Source organism: Anolis sagrei, chromosome 4, assembly GCF_037176765.1.
Source record: "Anolis sagrei isolate rAnoSag1 chromosome 4, rAnoSag1.mat, whole genome shotgun sequence".
NCBI classification, from domain to species: Eukaryota; Metazoa; Chordata; class Lepidosauria; order Squamata; family Dactyloidae; genus Anolis; species Anolis sagrei.
This window is the reverse complement of record NC_090024.1, coordinates 21,551,749-21,579,327: the sequence shown is the minus strand read 5'-3', so window position 1 is coordinate 21,579,327 and position 27,579 is coordinate 21,551,749. Positions and strand designations below refer to the sequence as shown.

Here is a 27,579-nt window from a genome sequence, read left to right as displayed (position 1 = left end):
TTCTTCAGTCTCAAATTTATTTTTCTAACCAAACAATATTGACCACACCTGAAAAATATTTTACAATTTAAAGCACGTAATATAAACATTTATGCAAGTAATCAAACTGTAAAGTGCTGGGAACCTGAAGATAGAAGGTATGCAAGCTCCACATTCCAGTTTGTTTTGCTATCCCACTACCTTTGTCGAAAGTCTTTAGGCCTGTAAAAAAAAAAGATGGCAATAAATACATTTTACAGAGACATATTATCAAGAGTATAACATCAGGATACTCTAAAATTGTAACTAGTTAGTGTTTTTAAACCTTATTTAAACCTGAACAGACATTGCTGTGGCCTTAGAAGCAGATAAGCAGCAGCATGCATAGCTTCATCATTCATAGGTCTGGAAGTGCATGAAACACCATGTTCTCCATCCCAATGGCCACTGCTTGACTTTAGAGCAGTGGTTCTCAACCTGTGGATCCCCAGGTGTTTTGATCAGAAATCTCAGTCAGTTTACCAGCTATTTGGATTTCGGGACCCAAAACATCTGGGGACCCACAGGTTGAGAACCACTACCTATGAGGAAGAGAAGAAGAGGCAGATACAGATCCATCGTGGCTAGACTTAATTCCCTTCCCTATTTTTCCATTTTGTGACATGTCTTAATTTTGACTCTTGCAAATGTGTATAGCAAGGTAGCAAAGAAGATACCAAAATGTGTTTTGATAGTATACCTTTTACCATTTTGTAAATTATTAGTTGTAAGTTCGGAAGTGATCTCTATGGGTGGGAATTGTGTAGCCCATGTGGCCTCTAGGGAGAGAGTCCAAGTGCAGACCTTCCCAAACCAAATAACCCGCTTTTTCCACAATATGGAAATTGTACACACTGCAATTATGAAACACCCTTTATAGTGTTGTAACGTGTTAGTGGAAAAGAGTGTTTTCCCCTCGTGGCTCAAATGGCTACAGGAAGAGACAAAAATCACGTCCATTTAACCCCCAAAAGCCGTCATGATGATATGTTGGGATGCTTTTTTACCTGAAATTACAAGGGATAGCTACTATAAACTCCAGACAGCTGCAAAACAGAAACCAAGAAGTGTAGTTGTTGTAGGTTTTTCGGGCTATATGGCCATGTTCTAGAAGCATTCATCTCCTGACGTTTCACCTGCATCACAACCTCTGAGGATGCCTGCCATAGACGCAGGCGAAACATCAGGAGGGAATGCTTCTAGAACATGGCCATACAGCCTGAAAAACCTACAACAACCCAGTGATTCTGGCCATGAAAGTCTTCGACAATACAAGAAATGTAGGTTTCTAATATGCTGGGAACAATTCACACCATGTAGTTTTCTAAACCTAAGATGAGAAGTCTTCTCATTCCAAGGATCCAGTTTTCAGTTCTGGTGAGCAGATGGTACTTGCTAAAAAAATTAGGTAAGTATGCATATCTCAGCTCATCAGCATATCATACAAATTCTCCACTGAAATGGAGACCAGAACCCTGCTGAGATTCGCTTCCTTCCACGGGATGCTTACCAGACAATTGGCGCATTTTACTTTTATTTATTTCATCAAGTTCATCACTCTTCTCCAAAATTAAGTGCCAAAATCTACTGATGTCATTAGTTTAGCATTACAATGGCAAACTTTCTCCCAATCTGTGGTCATGCCCTCCCAGTGGAGTCATGTGTTGACAGACCAAGAATATAACTGTTTTCTATACATAGTTGCAAGCATGGAAGACCACCAATCAACTGCCCTCCATGATTGTAATCACCATTAGCTCTAGATTTGGTCATTATTTAGAAAAGATGAGTGTGAGGAAAAATTCATGGAATAATCATTACACTAAGAGAAATGCAAACACCCAGAATTTTTTTAAAACCCCATTATATATGAAACTGATGATCCCAGTGATTCCACTGAATGAAAAATCTATCTACAGGCCAACTAAGAAAATCCAACAAATGCCACATTCAGCAAAGGACAAGAGGGTTCCTCTCACTCTACAGGAGTCTACCATATACCATGAAGCTGTGGACAATAGGGCTGTCCAAACACGGAAAAATTTGTTTCTAAACTCGATTCGTTTTTAGGGGTTTTTTGCGTTTCGTTATTTAAAAGAATTCCGAAACTTTCCTTAAAAAAAGTTCGATATTTACGAAATTTCGGAAATCATAAAACAATTACGAAACAATTACGAATCGATTACGAATCAATTCGTTAATGGCGGCCGCGATCGCGCAATACGCTAAAAAAACTTCTGAAGCTTCCCTCTTCCTCTGTTGTTGACTGTTGGTGTGATAATTATATATTTTTTTCACTGAGAAAACAAACAGCAACCCTAAAACTTGCACCAGACATGCGGAAATAATAACGAAACATTTACGAATCAATAACGAAACAATTCTCAAACAATTACGAAACAATTACGAAACGAATTGGAAAAATAGTTTCGTTTTTTAGTTGCTCCTGAATGGTTCAATATCGCTTCGTTATTTAAAAAAACAAACAAACAAATTTTTAACGAATTACAAAATTACGAAACGAAACCGCCCAGCCCTAGTGGACAACTCTACATAGTGACCACTAAATGTAGCATTGGCCAAACACGAATCAAGGAACATGAAAGGCACTGCAGACTAATTCAACCTGAGAAGTCAACCATAGCAGAGAACCTGATGAACAAGCCTGGGCACAGCATATTGAGAACACAGAAATGCTGGACCACTGTAACAACTATCATGTCAGACTACAGAGAGAAGCCACTGAAATCCATAAGTATGTGGACAATTAACAGAAATGAGGAAACCATGAAAATGAACAAAATTCGGTTACCAATACTAAAAAATTCTAAAAGAAGGAAATAAAGAGCAACACTCAAAAAACAGGGGAATTCCAATCAGGAAATAATCAGGGCCAGCTAACACATCCCAACCAAGGCAGGAAGCAGCCAGGCTTTGAAGCTGCAAGGCCATTCAATTCTAATCAAGGTAGCTAATTGCAACATTCACACTTGCTTCAGGCAGACAAGAGTTCTTTCTCCCACCCTGGACATTCCACAGATATATCAACATCACTTGCCTAGTTTCCAACAGACCTCACAACCTCTGAGGCTGCCTGCCATAGATGTGGGCGTAACATGAGGGGAGAAGTCTTCCGGAACATGGCCATACAGCACGGAAAACTCACAGCAACCCACATTCAAAACTGTTGGTTTCCAAACATTTTTCTGTTTGTATCAGAAGATTTTCGAGCCTGGCTCATTTCTAACGTCCTGTACCTCTGTTATTCCTCAGCCAGGTAAAGATCATGCAAGCTCAACAAACTTTATTAAATATTGATGTTAAAAAACAGCAACAGTTCTGGGAAACAGGTTACAAAATGTAATAAACGTCGTAATCCACCCAGCCCAGGCAGGTTTTATTTGTCGTAAGCTGGTAACCTAGGTCTAGTCACAAGTTCAATTGCTTTAAATTTTAGAAGACTGGAAACACCTGCCATTATTTGGCTTGATGCTGAAAATCATTTCATAAAAATAACTGGCAATTAATTTTATAACCTTCTAGGAATTTGGTTTTCCGTCAGAATTCTTAAAATGAATCTGGATATTTTGTTGTTTATTTATACATCAGAATTTTATCAGTATTGATAAAAGGAATCAAAAATCGTGGGCCACTTTCTGTCTATAATGTCAATAGGGCTAGATTAGAGGCTATGGTTTTTGAGAGTCTTCCCAAATAGTCCGCAAATGGTAATTTTGTTGGTGTCCAGAAACTTCTAGATATTTAGGTATATGTAGTTTCTTTGGATATTATGCAAAATATTATGCAAAGTATTAACCTGAATCTGCAGAACCATCTCTTGATTTGGACAGATGGAAATCAGCCAAATTTTAGTTTAAGATACTTACGATGAATGTTTTTCCATGGTATTCAAGACATCTTACTGTATCAAGCTTATTTTCAGAAAATTAACAATTCAGAAAGTAGTGGCGTGAATTCAAGTAAAAGCTTGTCCCATTTTATTTCAGGGCTTTCATCGTGGGGCCCGATCTATTTTTGGTAAGCCTCTCCTGGTAGTCACTGGCGGGCACGTGTGTGTGCGGGAACTGTGCTTCTTCTCTTCCTCCTCCTCCTCCCTCTCACTCACAATGCCTGCACACACCGCACAACCCCACAACACACACACACCCAGAAAGGGGTGATGGGCGGTGGTTTCTTACTCCCTGATCCTGAGGTCTGGATGCAGGGCGCGACAAAGGGAGGGGGGAAGAGGAGGAGGAGGAGAGAGAATAAGCGTACAATTTCAGTTCCACACGAAAGCAGACGTTCGTGTTGAGCTGAGTTTCATGTGGGGAGGAGTCTTCCCATTCCATGCTTCCAAATAGCCTGAAGACACAAAAGAAATGATAAAAACGAATTTCGCACACATGTCTATCAGAAAATTTCTATCAGGATCCTCACTTCCCATTTTTTCACTCAAAAGGATACAACTATCATTCTAGCTGTGATGGAAGCATTAGCAATACTCTCAGAGAAACTGAAATCCTTGTTTCTAGTTTGCAAATGTCTGTTGTATAACTTGGTCTGACCAGCTGTGATTCTAAGGTGGTACAGGGAGGTCTCTTCTTCCCAACACCTGGAATATTATGACACTTAGAACTGGAGGTGCTGGGAACTAAACATGTCACCTTCTGTACCCAAAGCATCTAGGTCTACCTCTATTTCACATCTGGTTCCTCTGGTTCCATTTCAGGGCTCTGCAATTGGGCATCTTATTAACAAAACAGTTATTTTTCCATTTTGCATCTTAGCAACTTCATGAAAAATGCATAAAAACTGTGGTCTCCCTTATACAAGCAAATAGCATCTAGATAAGTAAATTATAATAAAGTTTTATAACAACTACAGAAAAACCATAATTTAGGTTTTGCATCCTCAAATGTTAAGTGGTCCATGGACTGAGGAAGACCATTCCCAGTGGAAACGATGGAGCATCAGGCTAAGAAGATATTTCTAGACAAGCTGAACCAATGGGCGAAAACATAAAGACAGTTTCCTATGTTCTGTGCTGTGTATTTGAAAAAAAAAGTCTACCGAACCTAAGTATTTCTTTGCCAAGTGCTATGCTTTTAAGAAAGCACCACTAAAACATCTTTCCCTTGTTAAAACTTATTTATGAGGGGTGAAAAACATACATTCAAGGAATTTGCTGTAGAAAGTGCTCTAATGAATGAAAGAAAACTATGGTAGTTTTCCATCAATAGGTTCAGCAGTCAGCGTAAGAGTGCTTTTTGCAAAACCACAGGCACTGCATTCCAACTTTGGTGGCCATTTTTCACCTAGCAATGCTCTGCAGACTGAAAACTGGGGTTTGGCTCACACTGTAAGAAATAAGGACAACATTATCTGGCCTGGGGAGAAGTAATGGGAAGGGGTGGTGGCTTTTATTCTTTAACAGCACAGTAAGCAGACTTAACAAGACTCTGCGGCCTTTCAAAACATGGTCTAGTCTCACATTATTTCAATGCCAACCAGCAGGAGAGATTCCAAGTCTTGAAATGTGATGTATAGAATGCCAGAAAACATAGGGCAAGGGAGCACAAATGGGTCATAAAATAGATCCGCCATCAATTTAGATTCCTGTTTGGTACTGAATCAACCCTGTACTTGCTATTTTATGCATGTATATATGATAACAGAAGCCTGTGGGATTTTTCCAAAGACAACCCATTGCATTTAAATTTCACTTTTAAAAAACCCTGAAAGTAATATGTGGGACTTAATCCAATTGAATTAAATTTAAGTGTCACTGAAATAAATCCAATAAACCTTTTCTGAATCATGATATGGACTACTAGAATACAGAGTCCCTTCCAGACTCTATATGTTTAATGTAAACTAAGCTTACATTAAACAATATGCCATTGACAGAGAACCTCGGGTGTTTTCCATTCAGCTCAGCTTCTCCAGAATATTTTCCAAGTAGGAGCACTGAACTAAACTATGCACTTTTCAAGTTGCTGCAGGGAACTGAGAGAGACATTTCGCAAGCTGTGCAGTTCTTAAATTTGATGGAAAAATGTCCAAACTATTAGAATTACATGTGTTCTGTCCCACTTCACTTTAGTGTTACCTATTCCAATCTTGGACCACCTGCAACGTGGTATAACAACACTCAATACTTTGAAATGACGTTTCTCCCCTTTGCCTGCAGGGCATACTCCAGGAAAAAGTAAAGTCCATCTATATTGTGAGTGGCAGTCATTCATTCCCTCCTTGCTGTAGCTGAGACTGAGTTTTCTGACAAGACTTAAGCTTCTATCAGCACTGCATGAGGTCAGTGCCTTACAGCTAACATATTATTAGCAGTATATACCAATAATCTGACATAAAGGTATGTGTAATGGGGCAAACACAAAGTTGAAAGGGCACTAATGAGTTTGCTTCAATCAGTGAGATTTTTTTTCCAGACATGGAATCAACACAGGCAGCACCAGAATCTCTTGGAAGAGACCAGGAAGAACTCTCCTCCTACATCCATCCCTCGTGAAGACTTTCTTATAGAAATTCATTCAATTACTCTGGATGTTTTTCAGCAATATATCAATGTTTCTGGCACCCAGCCGTGTTTCTCTGTGGTCTTTGAGGATTAGAGTTCAGTGTGAGGGACTAACCCCCCCCCCCCCCAAATAATCCCATTCTGCTGATCTGCACATTTAGCAGCTGTGCATTTCTGTATTTGGCAACAGATTAGCCTCTCACTTTCTTTTCTTATTACTCACTTGCAAAACTATAATATATTTGCAAATACAATGTGTGTTTTGATTGTATAGGTGCCTGGTGGCATTATTCTGAATTTTTCTCTACGAGTGTTGGATCAGAAACAATAGAGGAAACAATACCAAAGAACTACTCTGGGATTTTTCTTTAATGGGCAGGTTAATGATTTAGTATTTGTAAATTTAAATTTATGCCTTACCCACCTGCCAGAAAACCACTCGAGTGGTCTCACAATAAATATCGAATAAAAATACAGTCAAAAGAACAGTTTAAAAATAGTAAATGGAAATGAATAACCAGTTCTGTTCCTTGGGTAAGATCTCCATTGCGACTAATGAAATAAAAATGATGGCTATGAAAATGACGACTGTCAGCATGAGCACTGGTCATGCTGACAGAGTTCAAATACATGCCCACCTATTGGAAACCCACATTTTCATTCAGCACATTTTCTCAGCCTCAGGAGAAGACAAAGGCAACCCCTCTCTAGACAAATATTGCCAAGAAACCCCCATGATAGGGTCTCCATGAGTTAGAAACAACTTGAAGGCATACATCAGCAACAAATGAAAACAATATTATCTGTGACACCTGAGAGAATGATGAAGGGGCCAAACAGCCCATGTTTCAGCATTTAGACTACATACTGGCACAAGCACCCAGACTTCAAGAAGAGCCAAGACAAACTACAGAAGAAATGGAAAAAGTCCTGTCCAAAAAGTATACAGGAAGGGAAACTTTGTAAGAAATTATTCAAATCTGTTATAATGTGGTGTGTGGTCCTAAAAATTATAAAAGTTACTTCTAGTCTTCTGATTTAATCTTTTACCCACTTCCAAGTTAATATGGAATTTACATGCTACTTTTCTTCCTTACACTGAATGGTCTACATCAGGGGTCCTCTAACTTTTTAAACAGAGGGCCAGGTCACAGTCCCTCAAGGGCCGGATTATAATTTGAAAAAACAACAACCATGCACACTGCACATATCTTATCTGTAGTGCAAAAACACTTAAAAGAATACAATAATTAAAATGAAGAACAATGTTAACAAATATAAACTTATTAGTATTTCAATGGGAAGTGTGAGCCTGCTTTTGGCTGAGGAGATAGGATTGTTGTTGTGTGCTTTCAAGTCGTTTCAGACTTCAGTTGACCCTGAGTGAGGGCCAGGTAAATGACCCTTGGGGGGGGGGGGGGCAAACTATAGTCTGAAAAAAAAAATGAATTCCTATGCACACTGCACACTGAAATAACAATACAATATTTAAAATGAAGAACAATTTTAACCAATATAAACTAACCAGTGTTTCAATGGGAAGTATGGCCCTACTTTTGGTTGATGAGATATTCAAGGTAATTAGGACTGTTGTTGTATGCCTTCAAGTTGTTTCTGACTTAGACCAACCCTAAGTCTAAAGTTTAGGGCGGGAGTGGGTAAATGACATTGGAGGGCCACATCCAGTCTGCGAGCCTTGGTTTGGGAACCCCTGTACAAGATTGTATGTTTATGACCCATAGTCCTAATCCCCAGAGTCATGGAGCAATTTTCAATAGTAGCTTGGAAGGAAAACTGACTAACTTTAAGCGCAGCTCACTGTGCTGTCAGTGTATTTCTTAATCTTAATTACAACTGAAGCCAAGAAGGGGAAACACGTTATCTTGCAGATGATCTCATTAGACTGCATTATTCCTGACCAATCTGAATGTCAAGAAAAACAAAATACCATTTTCATCATGAACCAGAGATCAACCAGCCCATTACTTTGGTTTGGCCCATTCATTCTTTCAGTTAAGAGTTGGGCAGTTAAACTCTGTTTATAAAAACCCATACATAGAAGATCTGAGTTATTATTAGCTGATGACAGCAATAAAATGCTACTGCTTATCTTATAGGCTTACTTATAAAAATGTTTTCAGTGAGTTATCTAACGTTCTGTTTCACTTGTTGGCATATAATTACCAAACAGCATAAATGAAAAATCCTTTTATTGTACTCGACTTCATATTTTACAAATTACTCCTTCGAATTTATGGGTAGACAAAAAGAATGAGAACAATGAAGAGTTTGTTATGAAAGACAAAAACTCAGTGTTGAGTTGCTACCTACCTACATTTCTATATCTAGCAATATTACCAGCTATGCATTATACTGAAACTCTACTGAGATTTATAAAACATTTTTCATCAAAGTACAAATATGCTGTACTAGACTAGCCCCATCTGCTGAAATCTACCTAGTTCTTGTGGTATCTCCTATACAGCACAACCATGAAAACAACCTTTTTATGCAACCAGTTGATGTCCTTGGTTGCTCTCAACAAAGTTATGACAGACATCCAGCCAACTAGTCCTTGACACAATAGATAATGGCCAAAACAGCTATATAATGCAGTTAGAGGTCAGATATGACCTCATGTGACACACATGTCTCTCAGATCCTCTACCTTTAATAACAACAAAGTCCTAAAAAATTAGTGGTGGGGAGGGGGAGTCACTATATTACAAGATAAACATCTCTCACTCTCTGATGAATTGTTTAACCTACATGACTTTGTTTCCTTCAGATCCTTCTAGATTTATTTAATCATAGCACTATGTAGAAGAATTTTGCATTATTACAACTATAATTTAAAGTGTGGAAAAGGGTTTAAAAGAATAATGTGATATTAAGGGGGGCATTTCAAGAAATTGGATTAAGTTTAAACACCTGAAAGGATTAAATGTGGATTTGCTGACCTCTGAGGTTGAAAAACGTCTTCATATTAGAACACTATTCTGTCAGTTCGGCACCTAGCCACTGGGCAAAGTCTGGAGCTTACAGAGAAAGCAAGCCTCTTTTACAGGACCTGATTACTTGTACTATGCCACTTGAAGGGGGAATCACTTCTATTCATACATACAGTTTACAGCAAAAAAAATATCGCTATTTTCTAGGTCTTGGTTAGCTCCTGAATTTATGAACATTTCTTTAATTCTCTCCATTGTAAAACCTCCAATTAAAAGGTTAGGTAGGGAATTCAAATTCTTACTGACACCTATACTTCATAGATATAAGGTTATTCATAGGTATTTCATAGAATCATCAAGTTGGAAGAGACCACAAGAGCCATCCAGTTCAACTCCTGTCATTCAGAAATAAAGGAAGATTAAAAATAAAGGTCAAACCAATTCGGAATCAGTTTCAGCAGATTTGATAGAAAATGCACTAGGTCCAGATTAAACTCAAATTAATTTACTCCCTTCTGGTGATAGCAATGTGCAGTCAAATTGCTTTTAATTTTGCTGTCTGAATGATATCTGCAACCCTGAAGGAAAAAAAAAACAGATTTTAAAAAAATCATGGGATGGGGAGGAGTTTCTACAGAATCATAGAGTTGGAAGAGACCACAAGAGTGTCAACAGATGTTTAGAATGGGTAGGATTTTGTTTTAGTTTTGTTTGGCCATTTCTTTGCTCCTCACAACCATAAGGTAAAGGTAAAGGTAAAGGTTTCACCTTGACATTAAGTCTAGTCGTGTCAGACTCTGGGTGGTGGTGCTAAGCCAAAGAGCTGGTGTTGTACATAGATGCCTCCTAGGTCATGTAGCCGCTGGAGCAGTACCTATTGATCTACTCACATTTGCATGTTTTCGAACTGCTAGGTTGGCAGAAGCTGGGCCTAACAACAGAAATTCACCCGCTCCCGGATTCGAACCACCAACCCTTCAGACAGCAAGTTCAGCAGCTCAGTAGTGTAACCCGCTGTGCCACCAGGGGTCCCCTCCTCACAACCATACTCCTGATCAAATTGCATTTCTGGACAAGATGGGAGGATTCCTGGAAATACAGGGTTAGTCAAAATGCATAGGCCAATAAGCCATTCAATTGAATGGCTTATTGGCCTATGCATTTTGACTAACCCTGTATTTGGAAGGAGGGGTTGTGGCGGGAAGAGTTCGTTGGAGGTCCATGGTGAAAAGAAAGAAAGAAAGGAAGGAAGGAAGGAAGGAAGGAAGGAAGAGAAAGGAAGAGAGAGAGAGAGAGAGAGAGAGAGAGAGAGAATGAATGAATTCTAGGCATAAATATGGTGCTGGTCAATGGAACAATAGAAAAGCGCTTTGATAGTCCACCAAATCTGATATCTTGAGAAGCATGGTCCTAAAATCTAGTTGGGAGGATCATATGGAAGGGCGCTCACTATTGGGCCAAGGTCATGAATGTATTAGCTTTATTTTTTTCCAGATGTATTTTTGCTCTTTTTCTTTTGTTTGTTTTGTGTTCTAGCAGTCTTTTGATCCGGTGCTTAATTTCCTAATTCCCTTTGGGGATGACTTTAAGAAACACTATTTTATCAATTGTTTTGATGTATTTCACATACATTTTCTCAGCAATAAGCTTAGTAAAAATGTAGGCAAACATCATCCTGCATACTGCAAATATCAGGTTCAAGGGGAGAGAATGGCAGCTTGTCTAATACCACCCAGGCAATTCACGACTGAGATGAAATCTGAACCACAACAGCTTGATTCACAGATATGATATGCCACAACACAGCTACCACCTGTACTTACTTAGAAAGGTTTACTGACATTCTAACAATAAAAAAGCACCAAGAATATGATAAAAAACAGTAGTTCTAGAAAGTTTGTGAAGTAGTACACAGTCACACTTTCTCTGAATGAATAAAACAGGTCTGATATGTAAGGTAGTATGTAAGGAAGTATTTTTTAGAAAGATATGACTATGCCCGAGGCAAGTCATTTTCATTCTTGCCCTTTCTCAGGCAGCTGGAGTGAAGGGGTCTGTAATTTTCCACTTGAAGCGGCGCCTAATATTCACAACTGAAGACAGGCAGTTTTCGTGCACATTTGACTAATTATAAGCTGTACCATTAAGTACCATTTTCATGCTTCACACCACATGGCATTTCTCTGTGTTAAACAGCTGGCTCCGTCTAACCCCCTTAGTTGTGGTGATAACAGACTCCAACATCACAGGATAAAACTGCAAAAGTTTAAGATTAGTAGGATTTTGTGAAAATCCCTACTGGCTTTCATTTTAGCGAGTATTAGCATTTTTTTTCAGTCATTTTAAGACACATCCTAAACTAGGCTGGTAAGTAGTGTTACCAACTGCCCTCTTCTTCTTTCTCTACTGATTCCTGTTGCTTCTCAATGTTAGGTTACTTTATGTGCAATTGGTTCACTGTTATTTTACAATTGAGGGTCAAGTGAGTTCCCCTTTTCTCATCAGAAGAAAGGAAAACTTTCAGACTTTTCAACATCTCCTCTTTTGGGCTAAAAGAGATTATTAAGTATTTCACAAGCAGACATGTTCTCAAAGAAAATCAAGGCAGCTGATAAATTTCATTTCTGAAAAAGAAGACAGTGTGCACTATACTAAAGAAAACAAGCATAGTCTCATCATACTGGATATGGATTAAAGAACCAAGGTAGCTCCAACATCTAGGCAGTAAACAAACACAAGTTTGGACTGCACTCTCAGAATCCGTCTGCTAGCATGCAGGTGCAGCCCCGCAAAAGTAACTTTTCCAAGCTCTAACTATTTCATATTTCTCACCATCTTATTCCTGAAAACTGTGTTAGTGTACAGGATTAGGGTGGAGGATATTTGGTTTAGCAGTAGTCAAAAAGGCTTTCGAATTATAGGCAGTCTGTAATTCAAAACAATCCAGTTTTAACTAGTTTATTGACAATCCCAGACTTCTGAACAGACATATACAGATATTTTTTTACTGTTCAAAATATTTTATGTGTGTTCTCATAATCCTTTGAAAATAGTTGCATATTATTATTGTTAATATTTTACTGACACAAAAACACAGTATGTCACAGCAAATGAGATATATATGCAGGATTTCATATCACAAAATCACAAGCCGAACACTTCCCAAGCATCTAGGACTGTGTGATGTATTTTCTAATGATGTGCACAGATCCAAGTAAGATGGACTTTTGCAGTCGACAGATCGTGATTTTATCAATGTTTATTGTTTCCAAATGCCGGCTGAGATCTTTTGGCACGGCACCCAGTGTGCCTATGACCGCTGGGACCACCTGTACTAGTTTATGCCAGAGCCTTTGCAACTTGATTTTGAGGTTCTGATAACGGCTGAGTTTTTCCTGTTGTTTTTCCTCAATGCAACTGTCACCTGGTATGGCAACATCAATAATCCAAACTTTTTTCTTTTCCACAATTGTGATTGTGTTCCCAAACTTTGTCAGTCTGGATTTGAAAATCCAGACTGATGATGATGATGATTAAACTGCTGACTGGAAGTCAGCCCAAGAGAAGAAATCCTTGCTTAAGGCCCAGTAGCTGTAGAAAGATTTGGAGGTATTTTGATCCATAGTCTTAGCCAATAAGCTACATCAGTAATGATATGAAGCACAAAACATTTGAGTGTCAAGACAAAAAGATTTAGACACCTGGACTGTCATGGAATGTTTCACGGGTTCAAGGTTAGCAGACTGGAAAGTGCTGTTCGCAAAAGGAATGGGTTTAAATGAATCGAGCGGACTTAGCACAGAGGATTCCCATTCAGACTTTCTTGTAATGTCTTTTTGTCTGATACAGACTATTGAAACAATGGGATACTCCTTTGTACTTAGTAATTTCCAGGTGCAATTATTTTGCACCCTGTAATAAGTTACAGATAGAGACACTATAAATAGCATGTCAAAGGGCAACAAAGATACACTTGTTTTGTTACTCTAGTCACTTTTTGCTATCACAGATTTTTAAAACAACTATTTTTCATATCAAAGCAGAATATTCTATTTTATAAGGAAACAGTTATATTTATAGAGGTATTTTGAGGACAGACACCAGGTAAGTCCTCTCTTCAAATATTTTCCTATTTTCGGAATTTCGTACATCAGTCAAAAACATAAACATATGAATGATGAACAACAAAATTAATCCCTGAAACACTTCACCCACACAAAGGAACATACCTATATAACTCATCAACTTCAAAAGAAAATTTTGCCACACCAGCATTCTTAGCCACTTCAAGGCAAACATAAAAGCAAAGGTATCACACATGTAGAATTCTAAGCTATATATCTGTTAGTCTGGATCAGTAAGTACCACTGAGACTAACTGAGAGGAAGAAATTGGTAGCATAAGCTTTCATATTATATGCATGGAGTACATAAATCTTCATTCCATGCACGTGAAGTAGCTCTAAATCTGTGCTACCAACTTTTTTCTCTCAGTTCCAAAGATCCTTTTGCACATCACACACATAGTTATAAATACTCATTCTTAAGGATTTTAGATACTTACGGAGTCCAAAGCCTTGGGAAAGCATCTTTTTCCTCCTGGGTATATTCATCTAGCCTCTTGGGCACCTTGCGAGGTTGACTAAGCTCCTCTACGAGATTCTTACGTATTTCTTCCGGGATTTCCTGAGGAGGCAATCACAGACATCAGTTTTTACTCTAGCTATCATCTGCACCACTTATGTTCCAACAGATTTGATAAGAGTAGTTAAAGAAATAATTCCAGAAATTCTGAAGTCATTGAAAAAAAAAGTTAGAGGGGTTTGTTTCAGTAAAATAGAAATTGCCAGGTTTTTTTTTTACAGATTAGGAGAATAACACAGCTGCTTCCATTCTCATAGTCCCTGGTGTATACTAACAAAAACAGGTTGAAATGGCTCAAGTTGCTGCAACAGTTGTTGTGACGATGGCACCTACCTCCACCTTTTCTTCTTGTTGGTGCAAGGCAAGATGGGAGCATTCTGGGATTTACTGCCAGTAATGCTATTGCCATAAATACTCCAGCCCCGTCCATTGAGTGCTAGTCCCATGCAGAAGCAGCCATGGAACTAGCACTGAACCAAGCATTTGAGTGTTTGTGTGTCGATGGCGGCGACAACAGTGGTGATAGCCCTTCTATGAGCTGGGCTCAGCTTGCTCCTATCTCACTTCAAAACCCAAGATGAGGAGGAGAAAGTAGGCCTCCATTCCTACGGTTTTGTAATATACCAGAAATAAATGTTGCTAAATTGTCCTTTTTCCCCAGTACTTCTGCTTTCTCCAGTTGGCAAAGTTATTACTAGCTGTGTCACTGCCCTCCTCCTATTTGCTTCTGTTTCCTCCAACTAATTTAGTTAAACCTTCCCTGACCATGCTTGATCTGTGGCACCTCACTGTTTCTTATATTTTGATTTAAAGCTCTACCAATGCTCTCAGGCAGTCAGGCAGTAATTGTGATTATTCAATAATATTTTTTTTCTTTCAATGTTGCTGTTTATTTGTTCAGTCACTTCTGACTCTTCATGACTTCATGGACCAGGATACGCAGGAGCTCCCTATTGGCCATCACCACCCCAAGCTCCTTCAAGGTCAAGCAAGTCACTTCAAAGATAACATCCACCCATCTTGCCCTTGGTCAGCCCCTCTTCCTTTTTCCTTCCATTTCCCCCAGCATCATTATCTTCTCCAAGCTTTCCTGTCTTCTCATTATGTGGCCAAACTACTTCATATTTGCCTCTAATATCCTTCCCTCCAGTGAGCAGTCAGGCTTTATTTCCTGGAGTATGGACTGGTTTGATCTTCTTGCAGTTCAAGGCACTCTCAAAATTTTCCTCCAGCACCACAGTTCAAAAGTGTCTATCTTCCTTCGCTCAGCCTTCCTTATGATCCAGTTCTTGTATCCATAGGTTACTACAGGAAATACTATTGCTTTAACTATGCACATCTTCATTGCCAGTGCGATGTCTCTATTCTCTTTCAACGTATGCATATATTTTTTGAAAATGGCTTGTAATTTATTGGGCTGTTAGCATCTAACATTTATTTTTTCTGGTCCAGGGGGAATTGTGACAACATTATTGAGACACTAATGGCACTGTAAATTGAGAAAATTTGGAAACATCTAGTATAAAAAACATAGTATCCATTATTCCGCTTCAATGTTTCTGTTCTTTCTGGGATTGACTCTTTAAATCACAGGGATTGACATTGTTACATCATAGCTTATTTTCCTATATGATTTTGACTACGGCAACCCACACTGTAACTTTACTAAGATAAAGTCACAGAGGGAACTCAGCAAGATGTTTCCAGTTAGGTTTCCAAGCTTTTGGAATATGCTTCTGTAGAACCTTTTTGCATATTTTGCTGTCAGCTGAAAATGTGTTTTGCTTCTTGTCCTGGGTACCTGCTAAGGTTAGCTGAGTTTTTATTAGAAGTTTAACTATTATGCTGTTGCTTCTATGTTCTCCATGTTATAAAGTCTGCTTTTTATAACTATTTTAAATATATATATGTTTTACGATCTCTGTGGCCCAGATCCAATTATTAGTTCCAACGAGAAAAGACCAACAGAATCAATGAGAAATTACTAAGAACACTTAGCAAAAATTCCATGGATTAAGTATGTTTAGCCCAAACATATAACTGGATTAAGACCTATGTATGTAACCATGAAACATACGCCACTCAGACAGTTTCTACATTTTGCAGACAGCTAAGTAAGTGTTTTGGTTGTCATGCAACAAAATATCTAAATTTGGAAATAGTGAAATAAAGAAATTAATTCCGACATCTGTCTATCTTAGAAAAGTAGATTTTAATAAAAGTCCAGTGACATATTAATGGCCAAAACTAACACTCATGCTTGTGTAGCTTTCCCTGACTATGCTCACACTATGTGGGGATGACAGGACTTGTAGTCTAAGTCATTTGGAGGACCCATATGTGAGAAAGGCCTACTTCAGCAGAGCCATGAACAGACCTAAGGAAATAGCATGAGCTACGCATAGATGCATGTGAGATTAGTTCACAGGAAACAGTACTATATCAGCTATTTACTTACATCATCAGCAAAGAGGTGTAGCCGTTGCATCATGGTTCTTCTTATTAAGTTTTTGGGAAGCATTCCATAAATAGCCAGTTTTACAATCTGAAAAATAAATATATAAACACATATCTGATCTGACTTGTGCAGAATGAAGGCAGTAGATAGCAGAACAACTAGAAACTGAACATTCAGTCTGGACAAAATGTCATTTGTGAAAAGACAACTGGGTGGATATAATAGAACAAACAAATTAAAGGGTAATATCACACATGCTGGTAGGTAACAAAGGAACATGAATGCACTGCACCAGGTCATTGGACCATTTGATTATATGCTGCCTGTAGACTAAGTAAGCGAGATATAGTTTGTAGGATTATAACATAAAGTCTATGAGAAAGAACCAGGCGTAACACAATGGCTCTGGATAAAGATGTAGAATTGAGCAACATAGTTCGAAGCACATGCTCAGCCCAGAAATGTATTTTTCTCTGGATGTCAAAAAACTCTGATGATCTACTGTAGTTCAACTGTAGATGAACTATTTGCACTATCAAATAGTTGCCTAATGATCTACTCACATTTGCATGTTTTTGGACTGCTAAGTTGGCAGAAGTTGGGTTCAATAGCGGGAGCTCATCCCGCTCCCCAGATTCGAACTGCCAACCTTTCGGTCAGCAAGTTCAGCAGCTCAGCAGTTTACCAGTAATGCGACTCTTTTTCCAGAGTGGCCATACAGATGCCTCTGGGAAGCCAAAAATGGCATGTTAAATCCACACTTCTGCCCTGTCCCTCCCAGGAATTGACATTTAATGATGTGCTGCCATGGAATCCTGAAGATTGCATTTCACCCCTAACATTAAGGGAAGTCAGCAACGGGGGTCTGAATCCACATAATGAAAAGTCATAGCTCAGGTACATTTTCATCCTGGGAATAACAGTTTAGAGCTGTGTTAACACCTTCCATTCACAATACAATCCCATACATGTTAACTTGGAGCTGAATCCTTCTGTTCCCAATGTGTCGTACTCCTAGGTAAAAATACCATAATCAGGACCATAACCATAGAAATAAAAGTTAATTGTTCCTTCCACTATCTACACCAGGGGTCCTCAAACTAAGGTCCAAGGGCCGGATACGGCCCTCCAAGGTCATTTACCCGGCCCTCACTCAGGGACAACCTAAGTTGAAACAACTTGAAAGCACACAACAACAACAATCCTATCTCATCAGCCAAAAGCAGGCCCACACTTCCCATTGAAATACTAATAAGTTTATATTTGTTAAAATTGTTCTTCATTTTAATTATTGTATTGTTTTTAAGTGTTTTTGCACTACAAACAAAATATGTGCAGTGTGCATAGGAATTCATTCATGTTTTTTTCAAATTACAATCTGGCCCTCCAACAATTTGAGGGAATGTGACCTGGCCATCTCTTTAAAAAGTTTGAGGGCCCCTGATCTACACAATTTAGTTCTCTAGTATCTCTAATGAATGCTACAAGAAAGAATAACATACTAAAATTAATTTTGTTTTAATACTTACTTTCATATATCAATCTTGCTAGATTTAATTATGAGTGTTCCGACTTAATTAAAAGAACTGCTGCATTGTCATGCCTCAGGAATTTTCATTTTGCCAACACATTTCCTACTGTTCGAAGTTTGAATTGTTTTTAAAACAGAAAGCTAATATATTTGTTTACAGATGAGTTTTTGTTTGTGTTAGATCCCAGATGTGAACCACACACAATGCCATTATATGTCAGTTTATAAGTGACACTTTACAAAGGCAATGGAGAAGAAGAATATGAGAGAAATGTAAAAGTCACATTTTCACTTCCAAATCTCAAGCTGTCACATACCATTCTTCAACTATGGACAAAGGTTATGCTTGTATATACTTTCACCAAGAACTGCAGATAATGCTTTTCCTGATTGAAACAACATACCAAAAAGATAGAAGACAAATGAATTACAGAAAGAAGCGAAAAGAAACAATGTGATATACTCGATGCGGATTTCAGCATAAGAGCTTGCTTGTTTTATTGGAAAAATTGGTTGGAAAAAAATGCATAGATTGGGAATAGTTCTAAATTTTGCTAAAACTTGCTGCTAAGCAGTGCAGGGTGTATCTATGGCACTTTACAATCTCTGAAATTAATGAAAACTAAATGTTTGACAAAACTAATGGGCACTCTGGAAATAGCACACTGTGAGATCATTTCAACTGTCTTAGTAATACAAACTCGTAAGGGTTGCAGCCAAGAAAAAGAGAGTACAAAAGGAAGAGAAACAAATATAGACATTTCTAGATGCAGCTAGAAACTGCAGAGAAAGAGTTTTTGCGATTTACTGAGAAAAGGGTTCAGAATTCGAATTCTCATTAGTACCCGCAATGTTGGAATAAAGAGAGCAACCAGAATAAAGAGAGCAACCAGGTTTTGAAGCTTCAGAGCTATTAAATGCTAATCAATGTGGTCATTTGCAACATTCACACTTACCTCAAGCAGACAAGAGTTCTTTCTCCCACCCTGGACATTTCACAGATATATAAACCTCACTTGCCTAGTTTCCAACTGACCTCACAACCTCTGAGGATGCCTCCCGTTGATGTGGGCAAAACATCAGGAGATAATGTTACTGGAACATGGCCATACAGCCCGGAAAACCCATAGCAACCCAGTGATTCCAGCCAAGAAAGCCTTCAACAACACATAGCATCATTGATGCTTCATCTAGCGGGCCACATGTTCCCAATCCACACTTTGTCAGGAAATATTTAATTATTTCTATATAGAAAGCAGAGATCAGCAAAACACTTCCTTTCCATGTAAAGGAACCAAACAACAGGAAAAGAACACTGCTACATCCCAAAGTGATCCAATGATGTTTCTTAGACTGTAAAACCAGGCAAAAGAAAGGGAGTTGTTGTTCCCAAATCCACAAGCCATTGTGTGGGAGACTATCTGAAAAAATTTCCTACCTTTTTAGCAATCAAGTCCACATATTCAGAGGAATGAAACAGGGTTTCAAACTCCTGAGATAAGATGATACTCAACATTTAAAATGGCAAATTTTGGTAGCAAAAGGTGATCTCAATCTCCCACATGTATTTGTTTGTTTCTTGGCTTGTATATAGGAATTAACAGCAGAGGAGCATGGAGAAATTCAGCTATTCAAAATGAGACACAGTTCTAGGGGCAGTTTAGATGAGAAAATCCTGGACAGTACACTGAGTAGTCAGGCTGCCAATTGCCTATCCGCCTATTAAAAAGTGCAGAAATGTGCAAACTCAAAAGCCAAAATGCAATATGCTAACATTAATCAGTCCTGGAAACAGTTGGACAAGCTCACTAGGAAGGAAGTAGTAAAAGCTGCCAGACAGAAATGAAGAGAAAGGAAATACATATTAGTTTCAAATGCTGATGCAGTATTTCTTAGTCTAAGACACCATCAATTGTAAGATGCACACTAATTTCAATACCACCATCAGAAATAGGCACCTGTGATTCTAAGGCACACCCAATTTTTATAAATGTTCAAATGGGAAAGTTTGTCTTAAACTTAAAGAAATAGAGAATATAAATATATCCCTGTATCTCATAGCTTGAAAGTCAGTGAAGAAACTTGCTAAATCTCCCAAGGCAAATCTGGTGGACCTGACATTATTTAAGACAACATTGGTAAAATGATAGTCATTCAAGCAAAGATCTATTCAAAAATCAAATAACATATAAGCAAAAGTTTGACTTCAATCCCATCAAGTATTAGGTCAAGGTAAAATCTAGTCGTGTCCAACTCTGGGGGGTGGTGCTCATCTCTATTTCTAAGCCAAAAAGCCGGTGTTGTCCATAGACGCCTCCAAGGTAATGTGGCTAGCATGACTGCATGGAGCAGCGTTACCTTCCTAACCGAGTGGTACCTATGGATCTAGTCACACTTGAATGTTTTCAAACTGTTAGGTTGGTAGAAGCTGGGGCTAACAGCGAGAGCTCATCCTGCTCCCCAGATTCAAACCACCAACCTTTCAGTCAGCAAGTTCAGCAGTTTAACCCACTGCAACACAGTGGACTCCATCAAGTATTAGAAAAGTGTAAAGAACATGTTGAAAGTGAGGGGGGTTTGTACGGAGAAATAATATTTAATTAGCAATTGGGAAATAGTAACAGTGTGTTTGTCTTTGTGTGTGTGTCTTCATGTCATCTGTCAATTTTCAGCGGGAAAGAGGTGGTTAATCCAAAGGAAAAATATTTTTTTAAACAAAGCTCTAGAATGATTGGGATTATAGTATAGGAATTATGCTTAAATATATAGAGTTACAAAGAAAGGAGCAGGAGGAAAAATGAGGGAGGATTAGGCTAGTTTTCCGCTTGTAAAAACTATACTACTTAAACTAAATTTACTTGCATGCTAAGTTTGAGAGACCCTTTAACTGGCTTATTTCTGGATTTTGTCCACAAAACCATTTGATTCCTAAGGTGTATAATTGTATAACCAGGTTTTTCAGAAGTCAACAATCTGAAATAGTCATTTTTCTATAATCCTTTACAATGAGAAATTGTTTGCAATCCAATCATTTATGTTAGCTATTATGCAAAGACTCACACAACCAATATTTTTTGTGATAAACACTGAATATTGGTTTGATTTCAAAAGGTAGCACTAGAAGGCTGATGTTGAAGATGGGAGCAACTGGAAGTCAATGTTAAGCATTTTTAATCGTTTTGTCAGATTACCCTACTCTAGATAGAGGGTAAGAAAGGCTATCATATTTGATAAATGATTCACATGGAAATATGTATGTTTGAAGAATGTGGAGATTGAACAGTTTGCTAGAGCTGAAAGGACAAGTAACCTTCAGAACTGGAAATGTAAAAATACCCAAAAACCAATTTCTGGAGTCAAGGCCTTTTCACACCTGGTATCTGACAAAACTTACAACAAAAGATAAATTTAAAACAATTTGGAAAGTTGTTTTAAAAAATTGTTTTTACATTATATTAAAATGTTATATAATTGCTGTGTGTTTTCAAGTCATTTCCATCTTATGGCAGACCTAAAACAAGCTTATTATTGTCTCTGCTTGGCAAGATATATTCACAGAGGATTTGTCTTTGCCTTCCTATGTTTTGTGTGCATTGTTTATATGCTTTGATGTTTTATACTTTATTATTATGTTGTTTATTTTACTGCAATTCGTATTTTTGTATTGTAACTTGTTGTTCAGGCTTGGCCCCATGTAAGTCGCTCCGAGTCCCCGTTGGAGGAGATGGTGGCGGGGTATAAATAAAGATTATTATTATTATTATTCCTCTAGGGCGGAGAGAATGACTTGTCTTAGGCCAAGGGAGGATTTGAACTGTGGTCCCAGTGCTAGGCTAATGCTCAACGTGTCCTGCCATTTAAAGCAGAATCACAACACTGAATACATCCACATCCTATGAGTTTTTAGCCATCAGCATCAACATATTACCCAGAGGGAAAATATTTAACCACTTAAAAGTTTAACATGTAGGGTTATGCTGCCCTCCAGTGTTCAGCGGCCGATTTCCCCAAGAAAACTGAATACTAATTTGTCATGTGGGACTAATTTAGGTGTTTTTTTTAAAGGAAATCTTAAATTTTACCTGTTAGCACAGGATGTATCTGCAAAATGTTACTGTGAACTGTATTCAGCATTATGGTGCTGCTATAAACCACAACAGGCAAGAGGCTATACTTAGCTGCATTAACACAGAATTAACCACATATAGCTTCTGAATTCTTAGAAATAATATATTTTCAAGTTTTTATTGTGTACTGTAAGATTAAAATTGGATTTTTTAACAATACCATAAATAGTACATTTTTGCAACGAGCTTAGCATCAAATAATCTGACTGTCATATATTATTGTTTATATCACATTCATAAAACCCATGGCAAGAATCCTCAATCACATTCTACATTATATAACTTTACGTATACTTAGCTATGTGGCAGAGGTGGGAAGAAACAGTTACCAAATTACAAAAATAGGTGACAGGACACTGGCAAAAATATACAGCGGTGCATCAGGTTCTACTAATGTGCACCAGCATTTAACAACAACAACAACTTTATTTTTATACCCTGCCTCCATCTCCCTGAAGTGACTCGGGGTGGTTTACGTGGGGCCAAGCCCAGATAACAGAGTTAAGACATGGCACATTAGAGTGCATCACAGCAATTTAAAACAACATAAAACAACATTATACAAAAAATAAAAAAGCATCAAAACCAACAGCGCGGCCTGGTGCACAACAGATCGGAGGATAGGGCAATGAGTAAAGTGCATAGGGCGTGTAGCAGTGTTAAGGATAAGAGAAATAAAAAGATTAACTCGGATTTTGGATAGAACAGTAGTAAAGTGCATAGTCAAATTTTTGGGTCCTGACTAAGGACAATTGTCAAAGGAAATGTTTAATCAAATGCACAGCGGAACATCCATGTCTTAAATTCTTTCCAAAAAGTGGATAGGGAGGGGGCTAGTCTGATCTCCCTGGGAAGGGAATTTCAGAACCAGGGGGCGACAACCGAAAAGGCCCTTTCTCCCGTCCCTACTATTCTAACTAGTGTCTCAATGAATAGTGGGATCAATGCACAGTGCCCCCAACAAACAGCATGCCCATCTGTCAGTCTGCTATCTCCCATATGTAATAATTAGGGCTGGGTGGTTTTGTTTCGTAATTTCGTAATTCGTTAAAAATTCGTTATTTTTTTATAACGAAGCGATAACGAACCATTCAGGAGCAATTAAAAAACGAAACGAATTTTTAAATTCGTTTCGTAATTGTTTCGAATTCGTTTTGTATTCGTTTCGTTATTGTTTTGAAATCGTTTCGTTATTATTTCCGCATGTCTGGGGCAAGTTTTATAGTTGTTGTTTGTTTAATCAGTGAAAAAAAATTATAAATATCACACCAACAGTCAACAACAGAGGGAGAGGGAAGCTTCAGAAGTTCCCCCTGTCCCATTTGGAGGTTTTTTAGCGTATTGCGCGGTCACGTCCGCCATTAATGAATCGATTCGTAATTTGTTTCGTATTGTTTTGTAATTTACGAAATTTCGTAAATATCAAACTTTTTAAAAGAAAAATTTCGGAATTCTTTTAAAAATCGAAACGCAACCCCCCCCCCAAAAAAAAACGAATCGATTTTAGAAACAAATTTTTCCATGGTTGCCCAGCTCTAGTAATAATGTAATTTCAGTCCTTTGCTGCATATGGCCAATATGGATCTGAACAATTCTAGTTCTCACAGTTGCAAGTCCACATATGACGATTTACATCCCCACAGGATAGGGCCTAAATTACCTAATAATGATAAAGAAATATCATATACAGTAGGGCTGGTCAACTGCCAAGAATATAAGAACCAATGTTTGTTTCTTTGGCAAGATAAATTTCTTCAGAATGAGTTAAAAACTATCCAAAAACAAAATGGGAATAGCATCTGGTGTCCATGTCTTTTTTTTTTTTTTTTGCTTTATTTTGCTATTTTTGGCAGAATTGTATTTTAACTATCTAACATTCCCACGTGTGGCAATTTTTGACAGCTTCCACAATAAAAGCTGTGTGAGATTCAAAGGACCACTAGATTGCCCCAGGCACTGCCAGGCCATCAAATGCTAATAAAGGTGGTCAGTTGAAACATTCACACCTAGCTCCAGCAGACAGGAGTCCTTTGTCCCACCCTGGTCATTCCACAGATATATAAACCCATTTTCCTAGTTCCAACAGACCTCACTACCTCTGAGGATGCTTGCCATAGATGCAGGTGAAACGTCAGGAGAGAATGCCTCTAGAACATGGCCCTATATCCCGAAAAAACCTACAACGACCCAGACCACTAGAATGTTTGTTTACTTTGAACCAATACATGAAGCCCATGGGTTAGTTTAATTCACTGCTGTTACTCTGTATAAATTATATTTCAATGTACAGTATTTGAAATGAACATGATGAAATGATCAGAACCAGATCCTTGTTTAGGAGATATATAGACAATCTTATTTTAATCAATGCACCCTTATCCTTCCTTAGAACGCTCATGTATAGATCAGACCTGTAGCAACCAATCTTTTTGACAAATGTGCCGCAAATCAAAATATTACTCAGTGCAAATGGGACGTATGCCTTGTACATTTACATGTCTGCATGTTATGACATGACTGTGTTCTAGTCTACTGAGCCAGGAAGCAGGCAGCAAAGAGCAGGTATGAGGGCATGCTTGAATATGTCAAAGCAAGGCTAAAAAACCCTGGCTCCTACCGAATTGTGACAGAACTAGAAGCAGTACAAGGCATTGCTATTTCTTCTTCTCCTTTCCCAAGTTCTTAATTTATAATAGCTATTAGCAAATTCAAGTAGTACTTGCTAATGCGCTAAGTTAATATTTGAAGATCTTTGAGTTTAGATGATGGATTGGGTGGCACAGGAGGAACATGTCAACCACGAGGAAAGCATAGAGCAGTGGTTCTCAAACTGTGGATCCCCAGGTGTTTCTGGCCTTCAATTTTCATAAATCTTAACAGCTTACATTCCAAACTGTCACTGAGTCAGTCATGTGACCTGCAGCCCCTCCCATTGCTTTTAGGTTATATACTTCAAGTTATAAAATGACACATTACAAAACAGACAAACATCATATAGAGGAGGCTTGACAAGGTTGCTTCCCCCAACAGAGTATTTTGTTAAATATATTATGGAAGGAGAACTAGGCTGACCATGGTGTTTGGACATACAGAGCAGTATGAGGTGCAAGGCACAGAGGCTGGAACTATGACTGCTGCTGTGCTTTAACAGAACAGAAAGCACGAAAAAGGCCAGGAGAAGGAAATGGGAAAGACTGGGTGGTCTAGTCCACAGACAAGTAGTTATAAATGAGGAATAGAATACTGAAATTTAGGGAAAGCAGAACACAGAACCAATGCAGGTAACTGAAGGGACTACTGCAGTCATAAGCAGGAAAGAAAGATACAGCATTTTGAATTGTTGATGGAAAATGGGGAAAACTATCAAGACAAAAAGTGACCATAGAGAAGGCAGAGGTTATGGATAACATGGGGTTATTTCTGCACAGTGACAGGACTAACTGGATATTGATTAATGACATATCTGGCAATCATCTCTTATTCCTAGTTAGCAACATGTCCCCTTCCCTACAAAAAATGAAGAAGAAAAGAACAGGGGGGGGGGGACTGAAGAAAGGGCAGCAAGAAGCATGGTTGTCATCATCTATAATGTTCAGAAGAATAAAAGAATCAGAGTTGAGGTAGACAAAAAGTGTTATGCAGTCCACACAGAAGCAATGCAGGAAACAAAATCAAAGCATTCTCAATAGATGACCATAAAATATTTGTTTAGAAACTTCTAAAGGAGATTCCACAAGACGCCAAGGCAGCACAGTCCACTGACAAACAGCTGTTACTGTCAGGATTTTTTTTTAAATAATGTTTAGGTGAAATCACTTTTCCAACAGTTTGAATCCACTGCTCAGACTAGTCCTCTAATCTCTAGAGCAGCAGAAAACAAGCTTGCTCCCTCCTCAATATGATATTCTTCCAAATATGGCTATCATTTCTTAGTCTTCTCTTTTCCAAGCCAAACACACTAAGCCACTCCTCATAGGGCTTGGCTTCTAGACCTTTGACCATTTTGGTCACCCTTCTATAATCATGTTCCAGCCTGTTAGTATTTGCTTTGAATTGTGGTGCCCAGAACTGGATATGGTATCCAAATTTTATTTATTTGACTTGTATACCGCTATCAATGACACATATATGCAGGATGACTCACAACAAAAGCAATGAGTCGCCCTTGGGCTGAGAATTGCGGTATATAAGTGAAGTAAATAAAAATAAATAAATAAATAAATACTCCCAATTTGGCTCGGAGCGGTTTACAGCAGTAGATTAAAACAATACAATTAACTTTAAAATACAATAAAAACAAGAACAGACATAGTCCCGAGTTATTCATGAGATCTAACCAAATCATAATGGAATGTAACTATTATTTTCTTTGATCTCCAGACATTGTGTTTCTACTGATGCAGCCTAGAATAAAATTTAAAGCTGCCACAACACACTGTCAACTCACATTCACATTGTGGTCTACCAAAACTTTTAGATCTCTTTTTCAATTAGATATAATGCAATAGTCCAAGAATACGCTCAATGCTAAAGTTATTAAGAATTATATGGGATGGCTGTCATTGGTAGAACCTGGCAATTGCTCGATGTGGAAAGCAAGTGATAAAGAGATATATTTATTTGAAGGAGTCCAATTTTATGTGCCTTTGAGATGGCAGCACATACTGAGATAATCAGGTCAGGTTCTTTGCTTGTAGTTGGCCAGACATGGGCAAATTTCTGTCCTTCAGGTGTTTTGAACTTCAACTCCCAGAAATCCCAGCCAGATTACTAGCTGGCTGGGATTTCTGGAAGCTGAAGTCCAAAACACCTGGAGAGTCGAAGTTTGCCCATGCCTGTCTAGGTGATCAATGACACATATATGCAGGATGACTCACAATAACAGCCAAGAGATCCTACAAACATACAGTATAAACAGAAAGCAAAGAAGGATGGTGACTTACTGCTGTTGGATCCTTTAAATGCAACTGAGTTGCTGTCAGCTGTACAAAACCACCAGGGTATCTTTAATACAAAATGACAAAAACACACAAGCTAAGTATTCTTGTAGCACAGGATAAAAATAAGAAAAATGCCATCTAATGTAAATGTTATGATATAAAATATATTTTATACCAAAGTAAAATATCAATGTATTGATATTTAAAAGGGAAACATGCTAAAATATTATTAAATTGGAACATGAAAGCTTGGGAACCTGTCCAAAGTGAACTGATACACATTTTAAAAATCTGTGGCTATAATAGCTTGTATTTCAATAGATTTTCTGTTAATTTTTGACTTTTAAAATTACTCATATAGACTTGGTAGCAC

At 38.1% G+C, this 27,579-nt stretch overlaps 1 protein-coding gene across 1 annotated transcript in view; it reads right to left on the bottom strand.

The window, feature by feature from the left end:
* MRPL13 (mitochondrial ribosomal protein L13) overlaps nt 1-27,579 on the bottom strand; it is a 35,757-nt gene continuing 8,178 nt past the window's right edge. The window contains exons 4-7 of the mRNA XM_060775832.2: nt 27,210-27,270; nt 16,609-16,695; nt 14,071-14,192; nt 1-201 (exon numbers count right to left, since the gene is read on the bottom strand). Coding sequence (XP_060631815.2) covers nt 177-201; nt 14,071-14,192; nt 16,609-16,695; nt 27,210-27,270 — 295 coding nt within the window. The 3' untranslated portion in view covers nt 1-176. The remainder of the gene's footprint in view (nt 202-14,070; nt 14,193-16,608; nt 16,696-27,209; nt 27,271-27,579) is intronic.